Below are 19,899 nucleotides of genomic sequence, written 5' to 3'. Positions count from 1 at the left end.
CTTATTCTGTGGGGGATTGCTTTTAGGGGTGCTCTGCTGCATATGCGGGGAGCCACCAGGAGAACTCAACAGATCATGGGATAAGAATTTAATCGAGCACCTTCTGCAGGCGGAGCGTGATGGTGGGAGGGATGTGGTTCTCAGAAGAGCCAGCCAGCCTCATGGTGCTTCTTTTTTTTTTTTTTTTTTTAAGGATTTTTAAATTTTGTTATTGGTGAGAGAGAGAGAGAGAGAGCGAGCATGAGTGCATAAGCAGAGGGAGCTGCAGGCAGAGAGAGAAGCAGTCTCCCCCCTGAGCAAGGAGCCTAACGTGGGGCTCGATCCCAGGACCCTGCGATCATGACCTGAGCCGAAGGCAGCCGCTTAACTGACTGAGCCACCCAGAGGTCCCCTCGTGGTGCTTCCTATTGGGAATGCAATATATACACGTTCATATTTAGATGCGTACTATGTAAAGCATTAATAATACCCAACATTTGTTTGGCTCTGTGCAGTTGACAGAGACCTATCGCTTATCTTATCTCCTGTGAGGTAGGACCTCCCATCTCGCAGGCTGAGGGACCTGGGATCCAGACATTGTGCGTGTGCCTACATTAAGAACTGGCCAGTAAGGTGGAGACCATAATTACATATTCGGATGTAAGAGGTTGTTAAGGCCTAGTAGTCAAAAAGGGTGAACAGTTTGGGGTTTTGGGGGCATCCTTGCTCTGCTCCAACGGGAAGGATTAAGCGGCTGCTTTCCTCTGCATTGGAGCCGGACATCCCTTTTGAAATAGGGTGTTCTCTCCTCAGCGGATAGGCTTGTGGTTTATTTGGACCTTCTGATGTTGGTGTAATCTGGGATTTGAACATCTGCGAGTGACTTCCTTCTGGGGAGAAAGCAGGGTCTTGTTCCTCCTCCAGTGAAGTGGTAATCTGGCTGATGCTGGGGCAGCTGTCCGTGCCTCCTTCCAGGCCTGCTTCACGCCTGCCAAGAAGCAGCCGTCGCACAGGGAACCTTATTTTTGGAAAGAGCAGAAAGCAAAGTAGGGGAGGAGAAGGTTGAGACCATGTCTGTGTGAGGGGGCATCTGAGTCGCCTTGGGCAGCAGTGTCCACGTGAGAGGGACAGCCTGGGGGCGTGAGTGGCATAGGTGGTAGCAGGGGAGGGGTGAGGTGGGATGCGGTGGACAGAGGCTGTCTAGAAAATCGGTGACTAGAATTCTTGTTCCCCTTCCACTACTAATGGGTTGTGCAAATTCTCCGATCCTGAGTTCCTTTTCTGCGCTTTTCTTCCGCAACAACTTTATGGAGGCCCCTGCATGTTTAAAGTGTACAGTTCGATCCGAATTGGTCACCATCACTACACTGTCACCAACACCACGATGAAGACAGCAAGCATTTCCATCACTTCCCAAAGCGTCTGCGTTCCCCCTTGTAATCCATCCTTCCCTTTACCTCGTCCCTGCCAGATGATTCGTTAGCATTTTCTAGAATTTTATATCAATGGACTCATAATACACAGTCCTTTGGCCTGGCTTCTGTCCCTCATCGTGATGATTTTGAGGTTCATTTGTGTTGTTTCATGTATCCGTGGTTCTTTCCCATTTTATGGGAAATGGGATTAGTTGATTAGTATCCCATTGTAGGGATATTCCACAATTTGTTTATCCATTCATCTGTTGGTGGACATTATAGTTTTTGCTGATTATAAGTATAGCTATTATAAATATTTAATTACGTGTTTATTTTTTAAGATAGACATATATTTTTATTTCTTTTGGGTCGATACTTCAGAACGGAATGACTGGACAGCTTGGTGAGTCTTGTGTTGAACTTTTCTTAAGGAACGACCAAATTGTTTTCCAAAGCGGATTGTACCATTTTACATTTCCACCAGCAGTGTCTGAGAGTTCTAAGAGCTTCAGGCCCACACCAACACTTGGTATGGTCAGTCCTTTTAATTTTAGACATTTTAATGAATACACAGTGATATCTCATTATGGTTTTAATTGGCATTTCCTTGGTGACTAATGATGTTGAGCTTCTTTTCATGTGCCCATTGGCCATTTAAAAATCATTTTGTGAAGCGTCTGTTTAAATCTTGTACTTATTTTAAAAAACTGAGTTGTTTGCCTTCTTATTGAGCTGTAAGAGGTTTTTTGAAAAAATGTGTTCTGAAGTTAAGTCTTTTGTTTGATATCTGTGTCATGAGTATTTTCCCTAGTCTGTGGCTTGCTTTTTTAAAATTTTCTTAATGGTGTCTTTCAAAGAACAAATGTTTTAAATTTTGTGGAAGTCCGATTTATCAGGATTTTTCTTCTTTGTTTTATGCTCTTTGTTGTTCTAAGAAATGTTTGTCCCTCCCAAGGTTGCAAAGATTTACCCCTAAGTTTCATAGGGGAAGGCTGTGGTTTAGGTTTATGATCCATTTTGAGTTAATTTTTATATCTGGTATGATGGAAGGGTTGATACTCATTTTTCCATATGGAGATGCAATGATCCGATTACTTACGGAAAAAGACTTCTTTCTCCCCCTTGAATTGACTGTGTGCCTGTTTGAAAATCAGTTGGCCATATATACATGGGTCTGTTTTGGGACTTTCTATTCTGCTCCATTCATCTATATGTCTGTCTTTTCACCTATACCAAGCCGTCTCGATTATGGGAGACTTAACAATAAGTGTTGGGATCAAGTAGGTAAGTCTTCTAACTTTGTTCTTCTTCCTCTTCTTTTTTTTTTTTTTAAGATTTTTAAATTTATTTTGGAGCGAGAGGGTGAGCGAGCAGAGGGAGGGGCAGAAGGAGAGGGAGAGAGAGAGTCAAGGAGACTCTGAGCTAAGCCCAGAGCCCAACCTGGGGCTCAGTCTCATGACCCTGAGATCACGACCTGAGCTGAAACCAAGAGTCGTTCGCTTAATGGACGAGCCATGCAGGCACCCCTCAACTTTGTTCTTCTTAAAAATTTCTTTTTTTTTTTAGATTTTTATTTTTATTTATTTGACAGAGAGAGAGCACAAGCAGGGGGAGTGGCAGGCAGACGGAGAGGGAGAAGCAGGCTCTCCGCTGAGCAGGGAGCCCGACGCGGGGCTCAATCCCAGGACCCAGAGATCATGACCTGAGCCGAAGGCAGGAGCCCAACGACTGAGCCACCCAGGCGCCCCAAAATTTCTTTGACTATTCTAGATCCTTTGTATTTCCACAACATTTTAGAATCTGCTTGGGGCACCTGGGTGGCTCAGATGGTTAAGCGTCTACTAGTGTTAGTAGTTTGGTAGATTCTATGTAGGAGATATATCATCTGCAAATAGGGACCCATTTTATTTCTTCCTTTCTGATCTTTATGTCTTTTATTTCTTTCCCTCTCTTCCTTTTCTTCCCTTCCCTAATATGTAATAATATAGCACTATGTAATATGGTGTATTATTTTTAAAAAAATGCTCTTTTCCTTTACTCTCAGAATACTTTTGATACAAAATGCTGGGGGAGGTTCCCCTCACAGTGAGCAATTCTCCAGTTCTCTGGACACCGACCGGATGTCCTGTATTTCAGTCATGACACTAGCTAGCTGGAGTTAGCCCAGACCCCACAGTTTAGGGGCTCAAGTCTCACAAGAGTGCCCCACCCGACCCCGCTTCACACGCTCATTGCAAGTCCCAGGTTGTCACCCATACTTCTGACCGACCAGCTTATGAATAGGGGGCTCCCATGACCCTCCTTCTTGGATTCAGTAATTTGCTAGAATGGCTGACAGAACTCAGGGAAATATTTACTTATATCTACCAGTTGATTATAAAGGATAGTACAAAGGCTGCTGCTGGATTAAGAAGTACATAGGGCAAAGTCTGGAAGGATCCTGAACACGGGAGCTTCTGTCCCCATGGTGTTGTGATGTGCCAACCTCCCAGCATGTGGATGTGTTCACCTACTTGGGAGCTCTTCGAATCTTGCAGTTTAGGGATTTTTTTTTTTTTTTTTCATGGAGGCTTCATCACAAAGGGTGTGATTGATTATTGACTCCCTTTCCAGCCCCTGTCCTTTCCCCAGGGGATGAGGCAGGGCTGGAAGCTTCAAGCTTCTAATCAAGTTTTGTCTTTCTGGTGACCAGTCCCCGTACTGTCCAGGAATCCACCAAGTGTTGCCTCATTACAACAAAAGACTCTCCTATCATCCTGGAAGTTCTCAGCGATATAGGAGCTTCTGTGTAAGACCCACATCACCCCCATCAGTCAGGAGATTGCAAGGGTTTTTAGGAGCTCTGACCAGGAGCTGGGAACAAAGACCAAAATACATACTTCTCAGAACATACTATCACATAGGTGATACGGTATGTTACATTGATTGAATCTTGACGGTTATACAAACCTTGAATTACTGGGACAAATCTTATTTAATTATGATATATTATCCTTTCTATACAAGGTTAAGTTTGAGTGGCTAATAGTTTGTTAAAGATTTTTACATTATTTGATATTGGTCTGTATTTTTTGTTTGTTTATAATGTCCTTTTCAAATTTGGTGTTAGTGTTGGGCTGGTGTCCTCGAACAAGTTGAACAGTGATTCCTCTTTTGTGTAAAAGTGGTGTGATTTTTTTTTTTTCCTTGAATAACTCACCAGTGAAACTGTCTGAACCTGGAGTCTTCTTTTTGGGAATGTTTTGGTTAGAAATTCAGTTTCTCTGGCAGATAGAGAACTGTTTAGATTTTCTACTACTTCTGTCAGTTTTGGTGAGTTTTATCTGCGTTATTGAATTTGTTGGCTTAAATTGACTCGGGGTATTTTCTTTTTTTTTTAAGGTCTCTAGGGTCTGTGGTGATCACCTGTTTTCATTCCTGATACTGAGGATTTGTGGGGATTTTCCTGTTTTGCTTAATAGTTTAGTTAGTGGTTTGTCAGTATTATTGATCTTTTCAAAGAACATGCTTTTGGTTTTGTTTCTTTGGTTTGTGTTCTATTTTGTTGATTTCTGCTCTTTAGTATTATCTTTTCCCTTATTTACTTTGGATTTAATTTGCTTTTCTTTTTGTAGCTTTTTTTTAGGTATCACTTTAGGTCATTGATTTTAGATGTTTTTTTTTTTTTCCTAATATAAGCATTTAAAGCTGTTAAGTTTTCCTCTAAATACTGCTTTGGCTATTGTCACAAATTTAGAGATGTTGTACTTTTGTTGTCACAGTTCAGAATATTTCTTAATGTCTCTCTTTAAAGTTGAGATGTAATTCACATACCAAAAAATTCACCACTTTAAAGTGTAGAGTTTGGTGGCTTTTTGCTATATTCACAAGTGATATGATGTGCAACCGTCACCACTAATTCCAGAACATTTTTATTACTTCAAAATGTCCCTTTTGCTTTTTGTCTTTGATAAGTTATTTAGAAAAGGATTGTTCCATTTTCAGATATTTGAAATTTCCTAGGTATCTTACTATGTTTGATTTCTAATTTAATTGCCCTGTAGTCAGAGAATACACTTTGTATGATTTTGATTCCTTTAAATTTATTGGGACTTGCTTTGGGATCCAGTATGTGGCCTCTCTTGCTGAATACATCATATGCATTAGGAGGGAATGTGTATTCTGTTGTCAGATGTTAGTGTTAGTTATAAGAAGGTGTTACTTATATGAAGGTGGTTGATATCCTGCTGTTCAGATCTTCTGTGTTCTTACTGACCTTTTTTTTTTTTTTGACTAGTGCTAGTAATTGCTAAGAGAACCGTGGTAAAATCTCCAACTACGTGGAATTGCCAAGTTTTTCTTTAAATCCTGTCAATTTTTGCTTTATGTATTTTGAGGCTCTGTGATTCAGTACATGCACATTTTATAATTATCTTTTCTGTTTGTGCCTCTTGTATTGTTATGAAATATCTCTTTATCTATGGTGATAACCTTTGTCTTGAAGTCTGTTTCATCTAGTATTGAAATAGTTGTTCGAACCTTTTTATGTTTACTGTTTCAATAGTATATCTTTTACCATCTCTTTTTTTTTTTTTAGGATTTATTTATTTATTTGAGAGAGTGAGAATGAGAGAGAGAGTACATGGGAGGGGGGAGGGTTAGAGGGAGAAGCAGGCTCCTCGCTGAGCAGGGAGCCCGATGCAGGACTCGATCCAGAGACTCCAGGATCATGACCTGAGCCGAAGGCAGTTGCTTAACCAACTGAGCCACCCAGGCGCCATCTTTTACCATCTCTTTACTGTCTATCCACTGGTGTCTATATTTGAAGTGTTTCTTATGGGCAGTATAGGAGGGTCTTACTTTTTTATTCATTCTTCCAGGCTTCGCTTTTTAACTGAAATGCTTAGACCCCATTAGCATTTGACTAATTATTGATGCGGTTGGATTTAGGTCCAAGATTTTATGTATGTATGTATGTATGTATGATCTTTATTTTTTATTACTCTGTTCTTCCTTTACTGACTTTTCTATATTATTTATATGGTTTTGGTATTCTACTTTTAGATATTGTCTTTTTGATTATATTTCCTTCAGTCGTCGTTCTAAGAATTACAGCATGCGTATTTAATCTTTCATAGTCTTTTTTAAATTAATATTGCCCTTAATATAATGTTACACTTCACATAAAATTTAGAAACCTTGCAACCATGTAAGTCTCTTTTCTCTTTCCCTGACCTTTCTGTTATTGTCCTATGTATCTCATTGAAGTACATTAAAAAACCTACAAGACAATGTTTTTGCTTTCGTTTTGCATTGCATCATTGTATCAGTGTTAAAGAATTTAAGCGGAAAGAAGCAAACTTTTATATTTACCCAGGTATTTCTTTTGCCCTTCCTTCATTCCTGAGAATCCTTGTATCCCCCTGGTAAGTTTCTGTACAGCCTGAAGAAATTCCTTTAGCATTTTTTGTTGAGCAGATCTACGGTTACACATTTTCTTGGTTTTTCCTCATTTGAGAATCTCTTTGTTTCACCTTCATTCCTGGAAGGTAAGTTTGTTGGAAATAGAATTCTGGTTTGATGGTGATTTTCTTTCAGTACTTTAAAGATGTGCTAGTCATCTTGCCCCTCTGGTTTGTGATGAGGAATCTACAGTCATTTCAATCATCACTGCCCTACACGCAATCCATCATTTTGTTGAAAGGCTTCGAGATCTTTTTCCTTATCTTTGGTTTTCAGCAGTTTTGCTGTGATGTATCTAGGTGTGGTTTTCTTTGCGTTTATCCCGTTTGGGTAGGCTGATCTTGAGTCTATAAATGTATGTCTTTCACCAAATTTGGGAAATTTTCAGCCGTTATTTCTTCAAGAAAATTTTTTTTTTTTTCTGCTCTGGTCCCTTTTTCCTATTCTTCTTGGACTCCAGTCACACACACTAGACCTTTTATTATTATCCTCCCAGTCTTTGGGGCTTTTTTTTCTTTTCATTCTTTTTTGTGTGTTCTTTAGAATGGATAATTTCTTCTGTTCTATATTTATCACCAGCTTCACCAGTTCCTCTGTCATTTCCATTTTGTCTGTTGAGCTCATTAGCGATTTTCTTACTTCACGAATGTTATATTTTTCTGTTCTAAAATTCTTTCTTAAAAAATAGGTTCCACTTCTCTGGGAAGAATTCTTATCTTTTATTCATTTCAAGTATGTTTTCCTTTACCGCATGAGACACAGTTATGATCATTATTTTCAAGTCTTTGGTAATTCCAGCATTTGAACCATCTTGTGGTTGGCACCTGTTGGTTGCCTTTTCCCTTGAGAATTGGACATGTTTTATTGACAGGTGTCCATGTTGAGTAATTTTGGGTTGTATCCTGGACATGTGAATGACATGCATGGAATACAATCTACTGGAGGAGGTGGATATTTTCATTTTAGCGTGTAGTGAATCTGCTTAGATTCAGACCATACGTTCCTTCCTGCATTCTGAGGGTGGCAGTGCAAATCTCCGTTGTGTTTGCTAAACCTTTGCTGTGCTGGTTTCAGTCTGTTCCACACATGTGTAGTGTAGGGGATAGGGTGAGGCTTGTGTGAGTTCATACACAGAGTTAGAGGATTGACTTTTTTGATACTCTCCCTTGTGGCATTTCATCCACATTCTCCCCGGCGCAGAAACGGTTTCTGTTGACAGTGTGGCCATCCACCTGGGACTGAGGTGTTCCAGGACTGGGGCTTTCCCCTGGGGCAAAGCCATACCAGGAAACCCCAACCTTGTGGTGGCTCCTCAGGTTTGAAGTCCCTGCACAAGCTGCCTGATTTTGTTTCCTTTTCAACATCCTTGGGCAGCTCTTTTTTTGTATCTTGTTCAAAGTTTTTCCTTGTATCGGCAGGAAGGATGGGCTGTCTTGGGTTTATACGTATAGATCATGGTAGAACTCAAACTCCAGATGGTTGAGTTGTAATCCCTGGTGGGTGAGAGTCTGAAATCGGGGCTTGACTCCTACGCCTGCTGTTGACAGTGAGCCACTTTAATACGAACCCTCGTTTCTTCATCTGGGGGGGAAAATGGGGCTATGAGAAGTGCTGACCCGTACCCACGGTTGTGTGGAGCAAGTGAAGGAATGGATGTGAATATGCTCTGGAAACTGAAAAATTGTATTCAAGTGGTTGGCATCGCTGCCATGTGCTTATGTGTGTGCCTGTGTGCTGTGCATGGTTTCTGCCCAGTCGCTCCAGAGCAGTGGTATCAGCACTGGCTTTTCCTCTGCAGGCACTTCCTGGACCTCACTACTACACCTGGGGAGATCATGGCGGCATCATCATGGCCATCGCCCAGGGCATGGAAACCAATGAGCTGAAGTAAGTGTCTCTGAGGAAGCTTTTTCTCTTAACATCACACTGCTCTCCCAGAAATTTAAGTCTGTGAGTATAATCGGATTGTCTCTCTACAGGCACTAGATTGTTGACAGCAAATTACTGTTGACCTCAGCAAATTATTTAAACTTTCCTTATCTATAGAAGAGGAATAATGATCTGTCCTTCCTATCTCGGGGGGTATCAAAAGGAACCAGTGATACAATTTTATTGATCTGACAAAATACAGCTCCATATAAATATGAATTCACGATGACTAAAAAATTAACTAGGGATTTCAACTTGTCTATCTTTGCTTTGTGTGTGACATAGAAGGAGTGATAAGAAGAACAGTAAATAATAATACGTAATAATAATAATACCTGAGTAATAATTTCAGAGTGCATCCTGCTTGGTAACCAGTCGGCTTTCGCTGTTGACACATTTGGTTTCGGGATTCATACAAACAGGCCTGGAAGGGACATTTGGGGTTAACTGCTTCGTTTTACGAGAAAACTGAGGCTCAGCAAGGTAAAGTAACTTGCCGAGGATGCCCCCATTTGTTAGTGACGTTAAATGACATTCTGTACTCTTTGCAAATGTATTGCTCTGAAAAGCAAACGTTGAGAGTCTGTCACCTCTGCTTGCTCAAGTCTGATGTTATCAGAACCAGTTCTTGGATTTTTGTGCGAGTTAGGACCAAAGTTAATTTTGTTAACGGTAGGTTGGGGCAGACTGGCCTTCCCTTCTCCCCGTATTTGCGCTGAACCCACGAGATGTGTTCCCACAGGAGGTGGGGAGGCCTCAGTAATGGTCTTGTTTAATGCAAAGAAGAAAGCCTTCTCTTCCTTTGCTCCTTTTAGAAACAGGGCCAGCAGCAAGAGAGAGGTGGGCGGTTTGAAAAAAGAGATGGTAGCATCTGGTTTCCCACCTGTGCTGAATAGGCTGGCCTCAAGCAAGCAGAGGGAAGCTAAGCACTGGCGTCTGGCTGTTCTCGGCTCTGTGTGGCGCTGGTCAGCTGCTGCTGTGGAGCCGAGAGCCGGGAGCAAGTCCTGTTTGTACACAACACTGTATCCACCTTCCCATTGGTGTTTGCTCAGATGAGGACAGTCACAAGGCCCTGTGCTTTCCACATCTCTCCTGCCATTTATTTATTTATCCATTAACTTATCAATTCCCATCTGGCACGTTTAGCAAGCACGAATTGTGCTGGGGAGTGCGTATTGCATATCTAAAGATAAAGAGGATCTGTCCCCTCCCTCGTCAGGAGCCCATCCTCCAGGGGTAAGACAGACAGGTGAACAGTGGGATGGTGAGGACTTGGCTTCGGGAGAACGCCAGCAGGGGACACAATTTGGCTCCCTGGGCAGCATACCTGTCATTCTTCATGTGGCCATCCCATCGTAGAGTCAGTTTCTGAGGTTCCCTGTTTAACTTCTCTGCAGATGGCATTTGCATTCCAAGCCAGCTCCCCTGAAGTAGTTAGCATGATTCCAGTTCTCTGACACCATCTGTTGGTGCATATGTGCTCAGGGAACGCAGCGTCATTGCTGCAGTAGCTGGAGCAAAACACGGCCGGGAAAAGAAACCCACTGCCAGAAAATCACCATGCCCCCCTCGGATGCTTAAAAATGACTGCGGGGTTTGTGGACCGGAGGGGTTATGGGCACTGTAGCCCCCTTCTATTTCTGCAGGTTATTTGGAGGTATCCATGCGTATGGTTCAAATAAAGCATTCGCAAGTAGGAAGGATATATTCCGGCCTCCTCTCGACAGGTGCATGTGTCCCAAATATCAGTCAGAGCTTGGCCTAAATCTGTAGCCACCTGGCATTTACTCAGTAGGTTGCTCTCAGAGATTTTTTTGCTGCTTCTCGGGCTACTCTGCTTTTGACCTGTCGCTGTGTGCTATCAGCTTCATCGGAAGACAAGCAGGAAATAATAGTGCATCTAGTTCATAGCCTCAGACCACAGAAGTGACTTACTGTAATAACCAAGCATGAGTGGAGGAAGGGTTTCTGTTGCTGGGCTAGGGCTTCGGGCCCCTTCAAGTCTGGCTTCCCCGACCACAGTGATGTCTCTCCTGGAGTCTCAGCATTTATCGGCGGGCTCATTAATTGAGCCTCGATCACATATGGGCTTCTTATCATCAGTTACCTTTTCATTATATGCCTGAATTCTTCAACTCATTAGCAAGGTCTTTTGGCCAGTATTTCTATTCTGTACAGGCTAGCAGGCACTTTGTAAATGTTTGATCGGTCAATAAATAGGTCATGCACGCTTAGTCTTCCAAGATTGCTTATTTCTTTGCTGATTTATAAAACTGGAAGGGGTGCGGAAGTGTGGCAGGTGCATGGCTGTGAGGGGACCACTCCCACCGTCCTCTGTGTAATGACAATCTCTGGAGCTCAAGTGGGAATGGGGGCCTCCCTGGATGTGTGCCCCACAGAGGCACCAGGGCTGGCCCAGTCCACCTTCCTCTGAAATGATGTGACTTGTCAGTAGGTAGGGCCCAAGCTGGAACTTGAGCATACTTCTGTTAGACGTCATCTATGTCATCGAAGGTCAAGGACAACAAGCGTTTGTTGAACACGGACAATGAACCAGATGTTGTTCTAGGAACCGAGTGTGCAAAGGTGAGTGAGGCATCCATCAGGAGCTGCTCATGCCCCTGTGGCTCTGTTATGTTTCTGAGCGAGCTGGAGAGAGAGGCCAGGGGAGGGCTTATTCTGAAAGGGAGCGTTCTGACCCAGAGCCTTAGGGAAGAAAGCCATGCGGGGTAACATCAGGAACTCTCGTAAGAGTTTTAGTGGGGACAGAGGTTGGAACATTGCTTAAATAAGAATGAGGTTTTTGTTTTGTTTTGTTTCGTTTTGGTTGTTGTTCTTTTACATTATTCATGTCTTTCTTTCCCTGATTAGCCCAGGTAACGAAGAGTTGACTGTTATTTGTCTCAGCTTCTGCCTTGACTCTCCACTGAGGCTGTTACCTTTGTTGTTGCTAATTGAAATTGAGAGCAAGAAGTGGAACGTTTTGTTTTGCTCTTGTGTCTACATGTCTGAAATGAGTAAATAAGAAGCTGTTCTGGAGATTCGCATATTCATCCGATCAGCATGCTGTCTACGGTGAACCTGCTCAGGGGATGCAGGTTTTTCTTGTGTATAATCCCTGTGTCCTTCAGAAAAGGGGCTGCTGTGTTCTTGAACTTTGACCAAAAAAAAAAAAAAAAGACCCAAACACAAGTTCTTTGGCTTGATCATGAAAGATAAGATCAATTTCCATTTCTTCTTGCTGGTTTACCTGCCAGCAAAATGCTGTCCTTGGTAGTTAATAATAGTATTTTGGACTTGCCCAACAGCGTCTTTCCCCACGGGATGTTTCTGATTTCGTAGGGCTTTCCCACAGAAGCCCCTCAAAGATCATGCAGAGATTACACGCAGCAGCTGTTTTTTCAGGACCTGAGTTCTGGAGGCAACCCCCCGGTTCGAGAATGGCAGTTAACTTGCACGCTTGATGGCAGCACCTAATGCCAATGGTAACACTTAGTGGGACAGTTGCAGAGAGCCGCCCCCGCCTGCTACATTTCCTCCCTCACTTGGTTTCTTTAGCCTTTGGGTTACAGTGGATCAGGTGTTACCACCTTTTAAACTGTTAAGAGACTGAGTAATGGGGTTGAAAAAATACAGTGCAGTTCATTTCATCTCCTTTAGCAAACGTTAATTAATGCCCCTTCTGTGTGCCAAGAAAGGTGCCAGGTGCCAGGGGCAGAAAAGTGAGTAAGTGGGTTTGTTCCTGGCACATGGCAGTCTAGTAGGATATGCTTGCAAATTCAGACCATGAAAACAGAGTAGAATATAAGGTAGAGGGAGCCCAGGGGGCTGTGGGAGCACAGAATGGGGGCCAGGAGAAGGAAGGATGGGGGAGAGGGAGCTTGAGCAAAGTTGGAGTGCCATTTCGGGGTTAGAAAGACCTTGGGCACAGAAGGCCCAGCATAAATCAGCTTGGAAGGTAGAAGGCTTTAGTACTGATAGTATGCAGATTGCAGGGAGGAGGTGCTGAGACATGGGGATTGAGGTAGGTGTAGGTAGGGTCTAGGAGCTGGAGGACCGTGCTTGCTGCACTGGAGAGATCAGGCTTGGCTTTTGAAGTGGTAGTGTCCCTTTAGAGTTTTCAGTAGGGGAACGACGGGGCTAGATATGGCTAGACGTGGCGTTACAGAAAGGGAGCCCTGGTAAGCTGAGGAGGATAAATTTAAAAGAAGATTGGAGGTGAGAACGGAAGCTGGGGGGTGGAGGGGGAGGATTAAGCATTTTTGGGGCAAAGGCGCAGGACTGCTCTTGGCCAGCCTGGGGTGATGATCAGGTGCACTGATCAGGCCCTGAAGGGCCATGGGATGGACGCCTGTGGATTTGGACAGGTCGGACCGGATTGCTCTGGGCTGTGCATGGGGAGAGGTCCAGCAGGAATCTACACATATCCCATCATCTGCTCTGGCCTTCCACCAGCCCCTGCACGCATTTTCTCTTGGTTACTGTGATGGAAGATCTTCCAGTCTTTGCTTGGACAGTTTGAGTGATGGGGAGTGGCCGGATCAGAAGGGGCTTTCGTTTCACTTTGGGACAGATTGTTGATCGTTTCTTCATTCCCTCACTCTGTTTATCCATTTATTCCTTTATGAAGGAAAGTCCTCAAGTCAGAGAGAGCCTGAATTCTCTTCTCTCCGGTTTCTGGTTAGTGGGCTTGGTTCTGCTGCCAGGACGCGCACACACAGGGTGTTTCCTCCTTCACCTGAACACCTTGCAGGTGTCTGAGCCACGCCCCCCTTCCCTCCCGCATGGCTCCCATTCCGTGGCAAATGGCTCCACTCCTTTCCTCCGCTGCCATGGGATCCCAACTCTCCACCACCTGGGTGTCCTTTGGGCCCTACCTCCCCATGTCAGTGCTTTTAACATGTGGGGCCCAGGTCTGACCCCAGCATACAGGGATTAACACTGACATGGCTCGGGACGTTCAGTTCCTGCTAGTGAACACCCGAGACTGGTTTTACTCTTTTTGACAGCCTCCCTACTTTTTAGCTTCTACTGAATTATTTTTAAAAAATTGAGGTGTCCATTTGCACACCATGAGATGCTCAGGTTGTAAATACACCACTTAATCATTTCCGGATGGTTCTTGTCAAGATGCAGAGAATTTCCATCACCCCAGAAAATCCCTACGTGCCCCCTCCCCGCCAATACCATCGCCCCTGCCGTACCCCAGTTAGAGGCAACTGATGGACTGATTATATTTTTACCACTGTAGGTTAGTTCTGCCTATTCCAGAATTTCCTGCGTTTGTATTTGGCTTCTTTTACTCAGCATGTTTTTGAGATTCTATCTCTGCTGTGACTTATGTCAGTAGCTCAAGTTCAGTTTAACGACTAAACATAGAGGTCCTTTTTTTCTTATGAATTTTATTAAAGATCAGATTTTCTCCATCCTGTATCTGAGCAGGTGGGTTTTTGAAACAACATGTGGAACTTCATTCTCATTTTTGCTTCTCCTTTTGATGTCATAAAAGGGTTTTGAACCCTGTTTTGGCATTAATTGCATTATCGGGACAATTAGCCTTGTCTGCTTTGCAGATCTGATAGATTGACCTTCCATATTGTTATTCATATCCTTGACGAAGGCATTGAGCGGTGTGGGGACCAGAGGCCTCATCTGGGGTTGAGGTCACACGCTATGTCAGCAATCAGCACACTTGGGATTTACTTGAGCAACAGTGCATCTTATCTAGCTGTGTGGCCCACAAAGATCCTGATGAAAAAAAGAAATGTTTTGTATTATTACCCTCTTCTTCCAATCAAGGATTACCATGAGAAAAGGAAAACGGGATTTGTTTGTTGTGACTTGTATGTGAAACCATGTGAATCCCATCCCTGACTGACTTCCTTCTGTTCTACAGCCCATCAGATCAGCTGTTACCATTCTTGAAACCACCTTTTCTTCTTTAGGGAAGTAAAGCTATTCTTCCTCCTCTGGGCTTTGAGAGATCTCTGTCTGTTCTCCGGGGTTCTTTCTGAGATTCTTAGAAGGAACTCTGCAATTGTATTTTTAAGTCTTTCCATTCCCTAGAACGTGCATTCTTTTGTGCTTATTTTCTTTTAAAGTCCCTGATTTTTTTTCCTGCCTTGTCCAGTTTGAAGATGATTCTTCTTGATAAAGATACAACCAAAATAGAAATTGAGTGGTTCTGACTTTTTTTTCTTGTTGTTACTATTTAAACCATTGACCGTCAGAAGGATGATCCTTTCTAGTTCTTTATAGAACTTTTTGCTAATTCTTTGTAGAATTTACCAGGCAACCATCCCACCATCCCGCTGACCCACTAATCTACCACTTATTTTTATAATTTGACTCCCTTTGAATTTAAGTTGTTTGGCAACTGTTCCTGCAGATCACTTGCTGTAAGAATTATAGCTAGAATTAACTAGCAGATCACTGCTGCTCTTGACTTTTTTGCCTTTGGTTATAAGACTCTTTCCTCATCGTGAACATGCTGTTTAAAAATTTGAGTTCATCAAGGACCTTTCTGGACAGCCAGCCACACGGTAGGGTCTTCAGCTGAGTATCTGTCAACACTTCTTGTACTTAGTGCATCTGTGGTTATATTTATGTTATGTTACATTTATTCTATTAAATGACCTTCCCATCCTCTCGAGAGTTTCTGATCATAGGGTTTATGCCTGTATTTTTATCGGGACATTTTGAAGCCTCCATTCCTAAAGGCTGGGGTCTTTTGTGATTGGAGGAGCACAGAGATGACTTGGGTTTGTTTTCTTGCAAGGTCTTGTTATTTTCACATCATCAGAACAAGTCCTCCTCTAGGGATCAGAACTTGGTCCAGAGTAGATGATCCCCGAGACTGTTGCAGTGGTAATGTGACCTGCCCCTTTCCCCGAAATTCTGAAAATCATCATTTTCTAAATGCACAGTTTATTCTTGAATACATGGCTGTGCTTGGCCATGCACCTGCTTCTTCGTCTCATTCAAGCGTCCTCCCAGAGTCCTCTGGGAACCTCTCAAGAAATGGGATGCTTCAATTCCTAAGGTTATCTGGGGTTTGAGGAGCTCTTAAATCGAATTAACTAAGCAATGTGCAAATAGATGGACTTCCAGCATTATCACAGAGCAGATGGATGGCTCCCATCCTGCCTGGATAGTGGAGCGATGCTGCTGGAATAAGGCAAGTGAACTAGTTCATTTATCCCCAGATCTATTTCAAAATTAGCTTCAACCAAAAGTGTTTCAACCAGAGGAGAATTTGTCCTCTTTGGGAGATCTGTGGAGGAGTCACTTAGTCCTCCCTGACATTCATTACTTATGTTGCCTGTAGCCCCTCCTCACCCCCCACCCGTTTGAACTTGAAGCCTCTTGCAGAAGTATCCATTTTAGTAATCTCACCAGGGGAGGAAGTATTTGGATCCCATGATGTCCTGAAAAGATTTATGTCAAGGATGAGGATGCTGAGGGAGTCAAACTAAAATCTCAAAAATAGGGGAAAGGTGAAAGAAAGATGTTTTGTGTGTCGTTAGGATTTCAGACCGACCCTTAGAGCTCCGTGGAAGCTTTCACTGAGCGGTTTCTCAGGCTGAGCATGTCGCCAGCATACTGGGTGATGAAGCAAGTGTTGGGCAGATTTTCCCCTTCTCCTCCCCTTCAATACAAAAGATAATTTAAAATCAGCACAATTATTTTCAGTGCTGATTTTTTTCAAGAGCTTGCTTTCTTGTTCTGAGGTAGTCCTCCTTGGAGAGTTCTTTCTGCACATATTTTTTTCTCCAACTTAAAAATCTGTCAGACCTCAGGAAGAGGTACAAGAATTGTGTAAAAAACACTCACATAAGTTCACTCAGAATCAGCAGTTGTTAACATTCTGCCAATTTGCTTTACTTCTGTCAGCTACGTGTTCATCCTGCCTGTCTTTCCATCTGTCTATCCTTCTTTGCCGAGTCATTGGAAACAAAGTTGCAGCCATCATGCCCCTTTACAGCTGAATACTGAAAACATGTATCTCCAATAAATAAGGGTATTTTCCTATGCAATCAGAATGCCATTATCACACCTAAGAAAATTAACAGGAGCTCAGTGTCCCTTATCCGCTGTATTTACATTTATATACGGACCGCTGCTTCCCGCCACCCCATCCAGGATTCAGTCAGGGTTTACACATTGCATGTGGTCGTTAACACCTCTTTAATCTCTTTGTAACAAGCCTTCTGCCTTCTTTTGTTGGTTTGTTAAGTTTTTCATGGCCTCACTTTTGGAAGAATCCAGACCAGTTGCTATGTAGAATGTCGCCCTTGCTGGATTTGTCTGGATGTACAGAATAGCACATAGACGATGTGATATTCGCAGTGCTTTATCCAAGAGGCCTGTAACATTAGATTGTCCCATTGTTCGTGGTGCTAAGTCTGGTGGAGGCTGTGACTCTGGTCCGCTGTAGAATTGCATTTCCCCATTTGTAGTGAATGATTCATCTGTGGGTTGGTTGTTTTAGACCATGTGAACACCCAGGTCCCCAGCACTTTTTCCACCCAGTGGTTTTAGCATCCAGTGATCATGTTGCCTGGTCCATTACTAGATTGTGGGTGATGGATGGTCATTTTTCTCATGCTGTTATCGTTTTCAAAATATATCAGGTAGCATTGTAATATAAGAAAAACATTTCCCTCCTTCCCTTCTCTGTCCCTTTTTGGATCATTCAGAGACCCTTACGCTATTTTTATTTAGTGTATAGTCTGTTACCATCATTTTTCTTATGTTCACATTGTCCCAAACTGACCAGCTGGAGCTCCGTCGAGCTGGCTGCCGTGTCCTTTTGCACCGATCACATTAGTCCCTGAGCCCTTCCTTGCTTTCTGGCACAACCCTGAACATTCTCTGCCACAGCCATTTCTCCAAGGAGGCCTGGCTCCCCTCCCTAGTGAATGTTATCTGGAAACCAAGCCTTTGCCCTAGAGACTCTAACTATAAGGATTCTCTTCCTCATTTTTGGACAGATACAGCACCAATGAAGGGGAGACCTGGAAAACGTTCATCTTCTCCGAGAGGCCAGTGTTTGTGTACGGACTCCTCACGGAGCCCGGCGAGAAGAGCACTGTCTTCACCATCTTTGGCTCCAACAAAGAGAATGTCCACAACTGGCTGATCCTTCAGGTCAATGCCACAGATGCCTTGGGTAAGCCGCTGCCTCCTTGGTCCTTTTGGTGGAAACCTGTGCTGACCAGAGCATCCGCTTAGGTCCTCTGTACCTCGGAGAGTGTAGCCGTGCAAGGAGGTGCACATGTATGCAGTCAGTGACTGGGACGTGCGAAGACAGTTACTCAGGCCACTCTTGGGAGGACCTTGTGTTATCTCGTGCCCTCATTCCCTGCGCAATCACTGATACACAGTAGGCTTAGGCATACATGTGTTTAGCACGTATGAAACGAAAACTGTTCTTCCCAGTCAGCGGTTCTGGTTTGACAGATCAAGCGAGTGACTGCCATGTGAATGGCTGGGTACCAGACGATGCAGGGTCCTCCCAGCTGTCTAGGATCTCCTCTGCGTCCGCTAGGGTAGGCACAGGACTTGCAGGGAAGCAGGGAGAGGTGCGACTCTGCATCTTCCTTCCTCCCCTGTCCCCCCCGCCCCCACAGCCCTGCTCTTTCCCCCCCTCCTCCCCCTGCCTGGGCGCACATCCTTCCAGCTGACCGAAATGTGCCCTCTGCTCCCCAGTCACTTTCCGCCGACTGAAATCCTTTCCCTGTTCCAAGATCGAGTGCGCTTGGCTGCTAATATCCCCACCAGAGGACCTCTCCCCTCCTCTCTGTGTCCAGAGCATAAGCATGCCCTGAATTCTGCATTCTTGTCTGTCACCCTGTTTGTATCATCCCCCATCAACTAGATTTTAAGGTCCTCGGAAGTAAGAACCTGTCCCGTGCATGTGTATTTTCCACCCCCTGGACAGCTAGAGAGCTTAACAGCCAGGGTTCACTAAGTACTTGCTGATGGGAATGGCGACGAGCTGACAGCTCTTCATCAGTTTCAGGCAGCATGTAATCCGATGGAAGACACATCTATAAAGAAGACATAGAGTACCAGTGTAGACCTAGGCATCTGGTGGAATTCCTGTAGAAACCACTCTACTTAAATTCCAAGTGAACGTGGAGCTATCATCCAGGCTGCTCTACCGTTCCTCAGCCTCCTTCCCGGAAGATTCTTTACCTTCCAAGTAGTGAGAGTGAATTGTCTATTGCTTTCTTGGGCTGTTGCTTCCAGGCGTGCCTGCCCTGCCCAGGAAGCAGGTGGGAGGCAGGTGGAAAACCATACTCCTGAAGGACACCGTCTGTCTATCCAGGATCCAGCCTGACCCGAACTCCCTGGGAGAAAAACCCCTCTGATACCTACTTCTGGAGGGAACTGCAGAATCTGCTAAATTATTTCAGAAGTTTTTAGATGGTGCCAAAGGTGGCTTGCTTCTTCCCAGCTTTCTGAGCATCTGTGTTTCAGGAGGTACCATGTCCATTGGCATGGGTGCCTCCCGGCGTCAGAGAAAGCTGATTAGAGGCTTGAGATAGCTGCAGAGGCCCCTGTGCCTGCCGAGCAGCAGCAGGGTGTGCCAGACGCGGGTGCTCGGGCCCGGGGCTGGGGAAGACGGGAAAGCCTGCATGCGCAGGTCTCCCTGAAATGCTTCCTGCTGCGTTTTCTTTTCCCCAGGGGTTCCCTGCACAGAGAACGACTACAAGCTCTGGTCGCCATCTGATGAGCGGGGCAACGAGTGTTTGCTAGGACACAAGACTGTTTTCAAACGGAGGACTCCCCACGCCACGTGCTTCAACGGAGAAGACTTTGACAGGCCGGTGGTCGTGTCCAACTGCTCCTGCACGCGAGAGGACTTCGAATGGTTGGTTCTTCTTCGGTTCCCCGGGGGCTGGGTGGTGTCTTCCTCAGCCAGCAGCGTGGCCCACAAGACTAGGGCGCGGTCCCTTCCCCTGAGCAAAAGAAGGCAGATCAAAGGAAGTCACTTGGTATTAAGCATTTTTTTTTTTTTTTTTTTTTTTTATGTGCTAGGCACCTTCTACCTAGTTTATTCCATTTCGTTCTTACAGCTACGAAATGAGGGAGAGGTGTCACATCCCAGGGAAGCTGCAGTAGCTGG

At 44.2% G+C, this 19,899-nt stretch overlaps 1 protein-coding gene across 1 annotated transcript in view; it reads left to right on the top strand.

The window, feature by feature from the left end:
- Nucleotides 1–19,899, top strand: part of SORL1 (sortilin related receptor 1) — a 155,003-nt gene that overhangs the window by 56,122 nt on the left and 78,982 nt on the right. Inside the window, exons 12-14 of the mRNA XM_028125868.2 lie at nucleotides 8,635–8,723; nucleotides 17,759–17,937; nucleotides 19,458–19,644. Coding sequence (XP_027981669.2) covers nucleotides 8,635–8,723; nucleotides 17,759–17,937; nucleotides 19,458–19,644 — 455 coding nt within the window. The remainder of the gene's footprint in view (nucleotides 1–8,634; nucleotides 8,724–17,758; nucleotides 17,938–19,457; nucleotides 19,645–19,899) is intronic.

Source organism: Eumetopias jubatus, unplaced genomic scaffold, assembly GCF_037043125.1.
Source record: "Eumetopias jubatus isolate StellerSeaLion01/CBP00866 unplaced genomic scaffold, mEumJub1_p1.0 scaffold_13, whole genome shotgun sequence".
Taxonomy (NCBI): domain Eukaryota; kingdom Metazoa; phylum Chordata; class Mammalia; order Carnivora; family Otariidae; genus Eumetopias; species Eumetopias jubatus.
The sequence above is the reverse complement of the archived record's forward strand: the minus strand, read 5'-3'. Positions and strand labels throughout refer to the sequence as shown.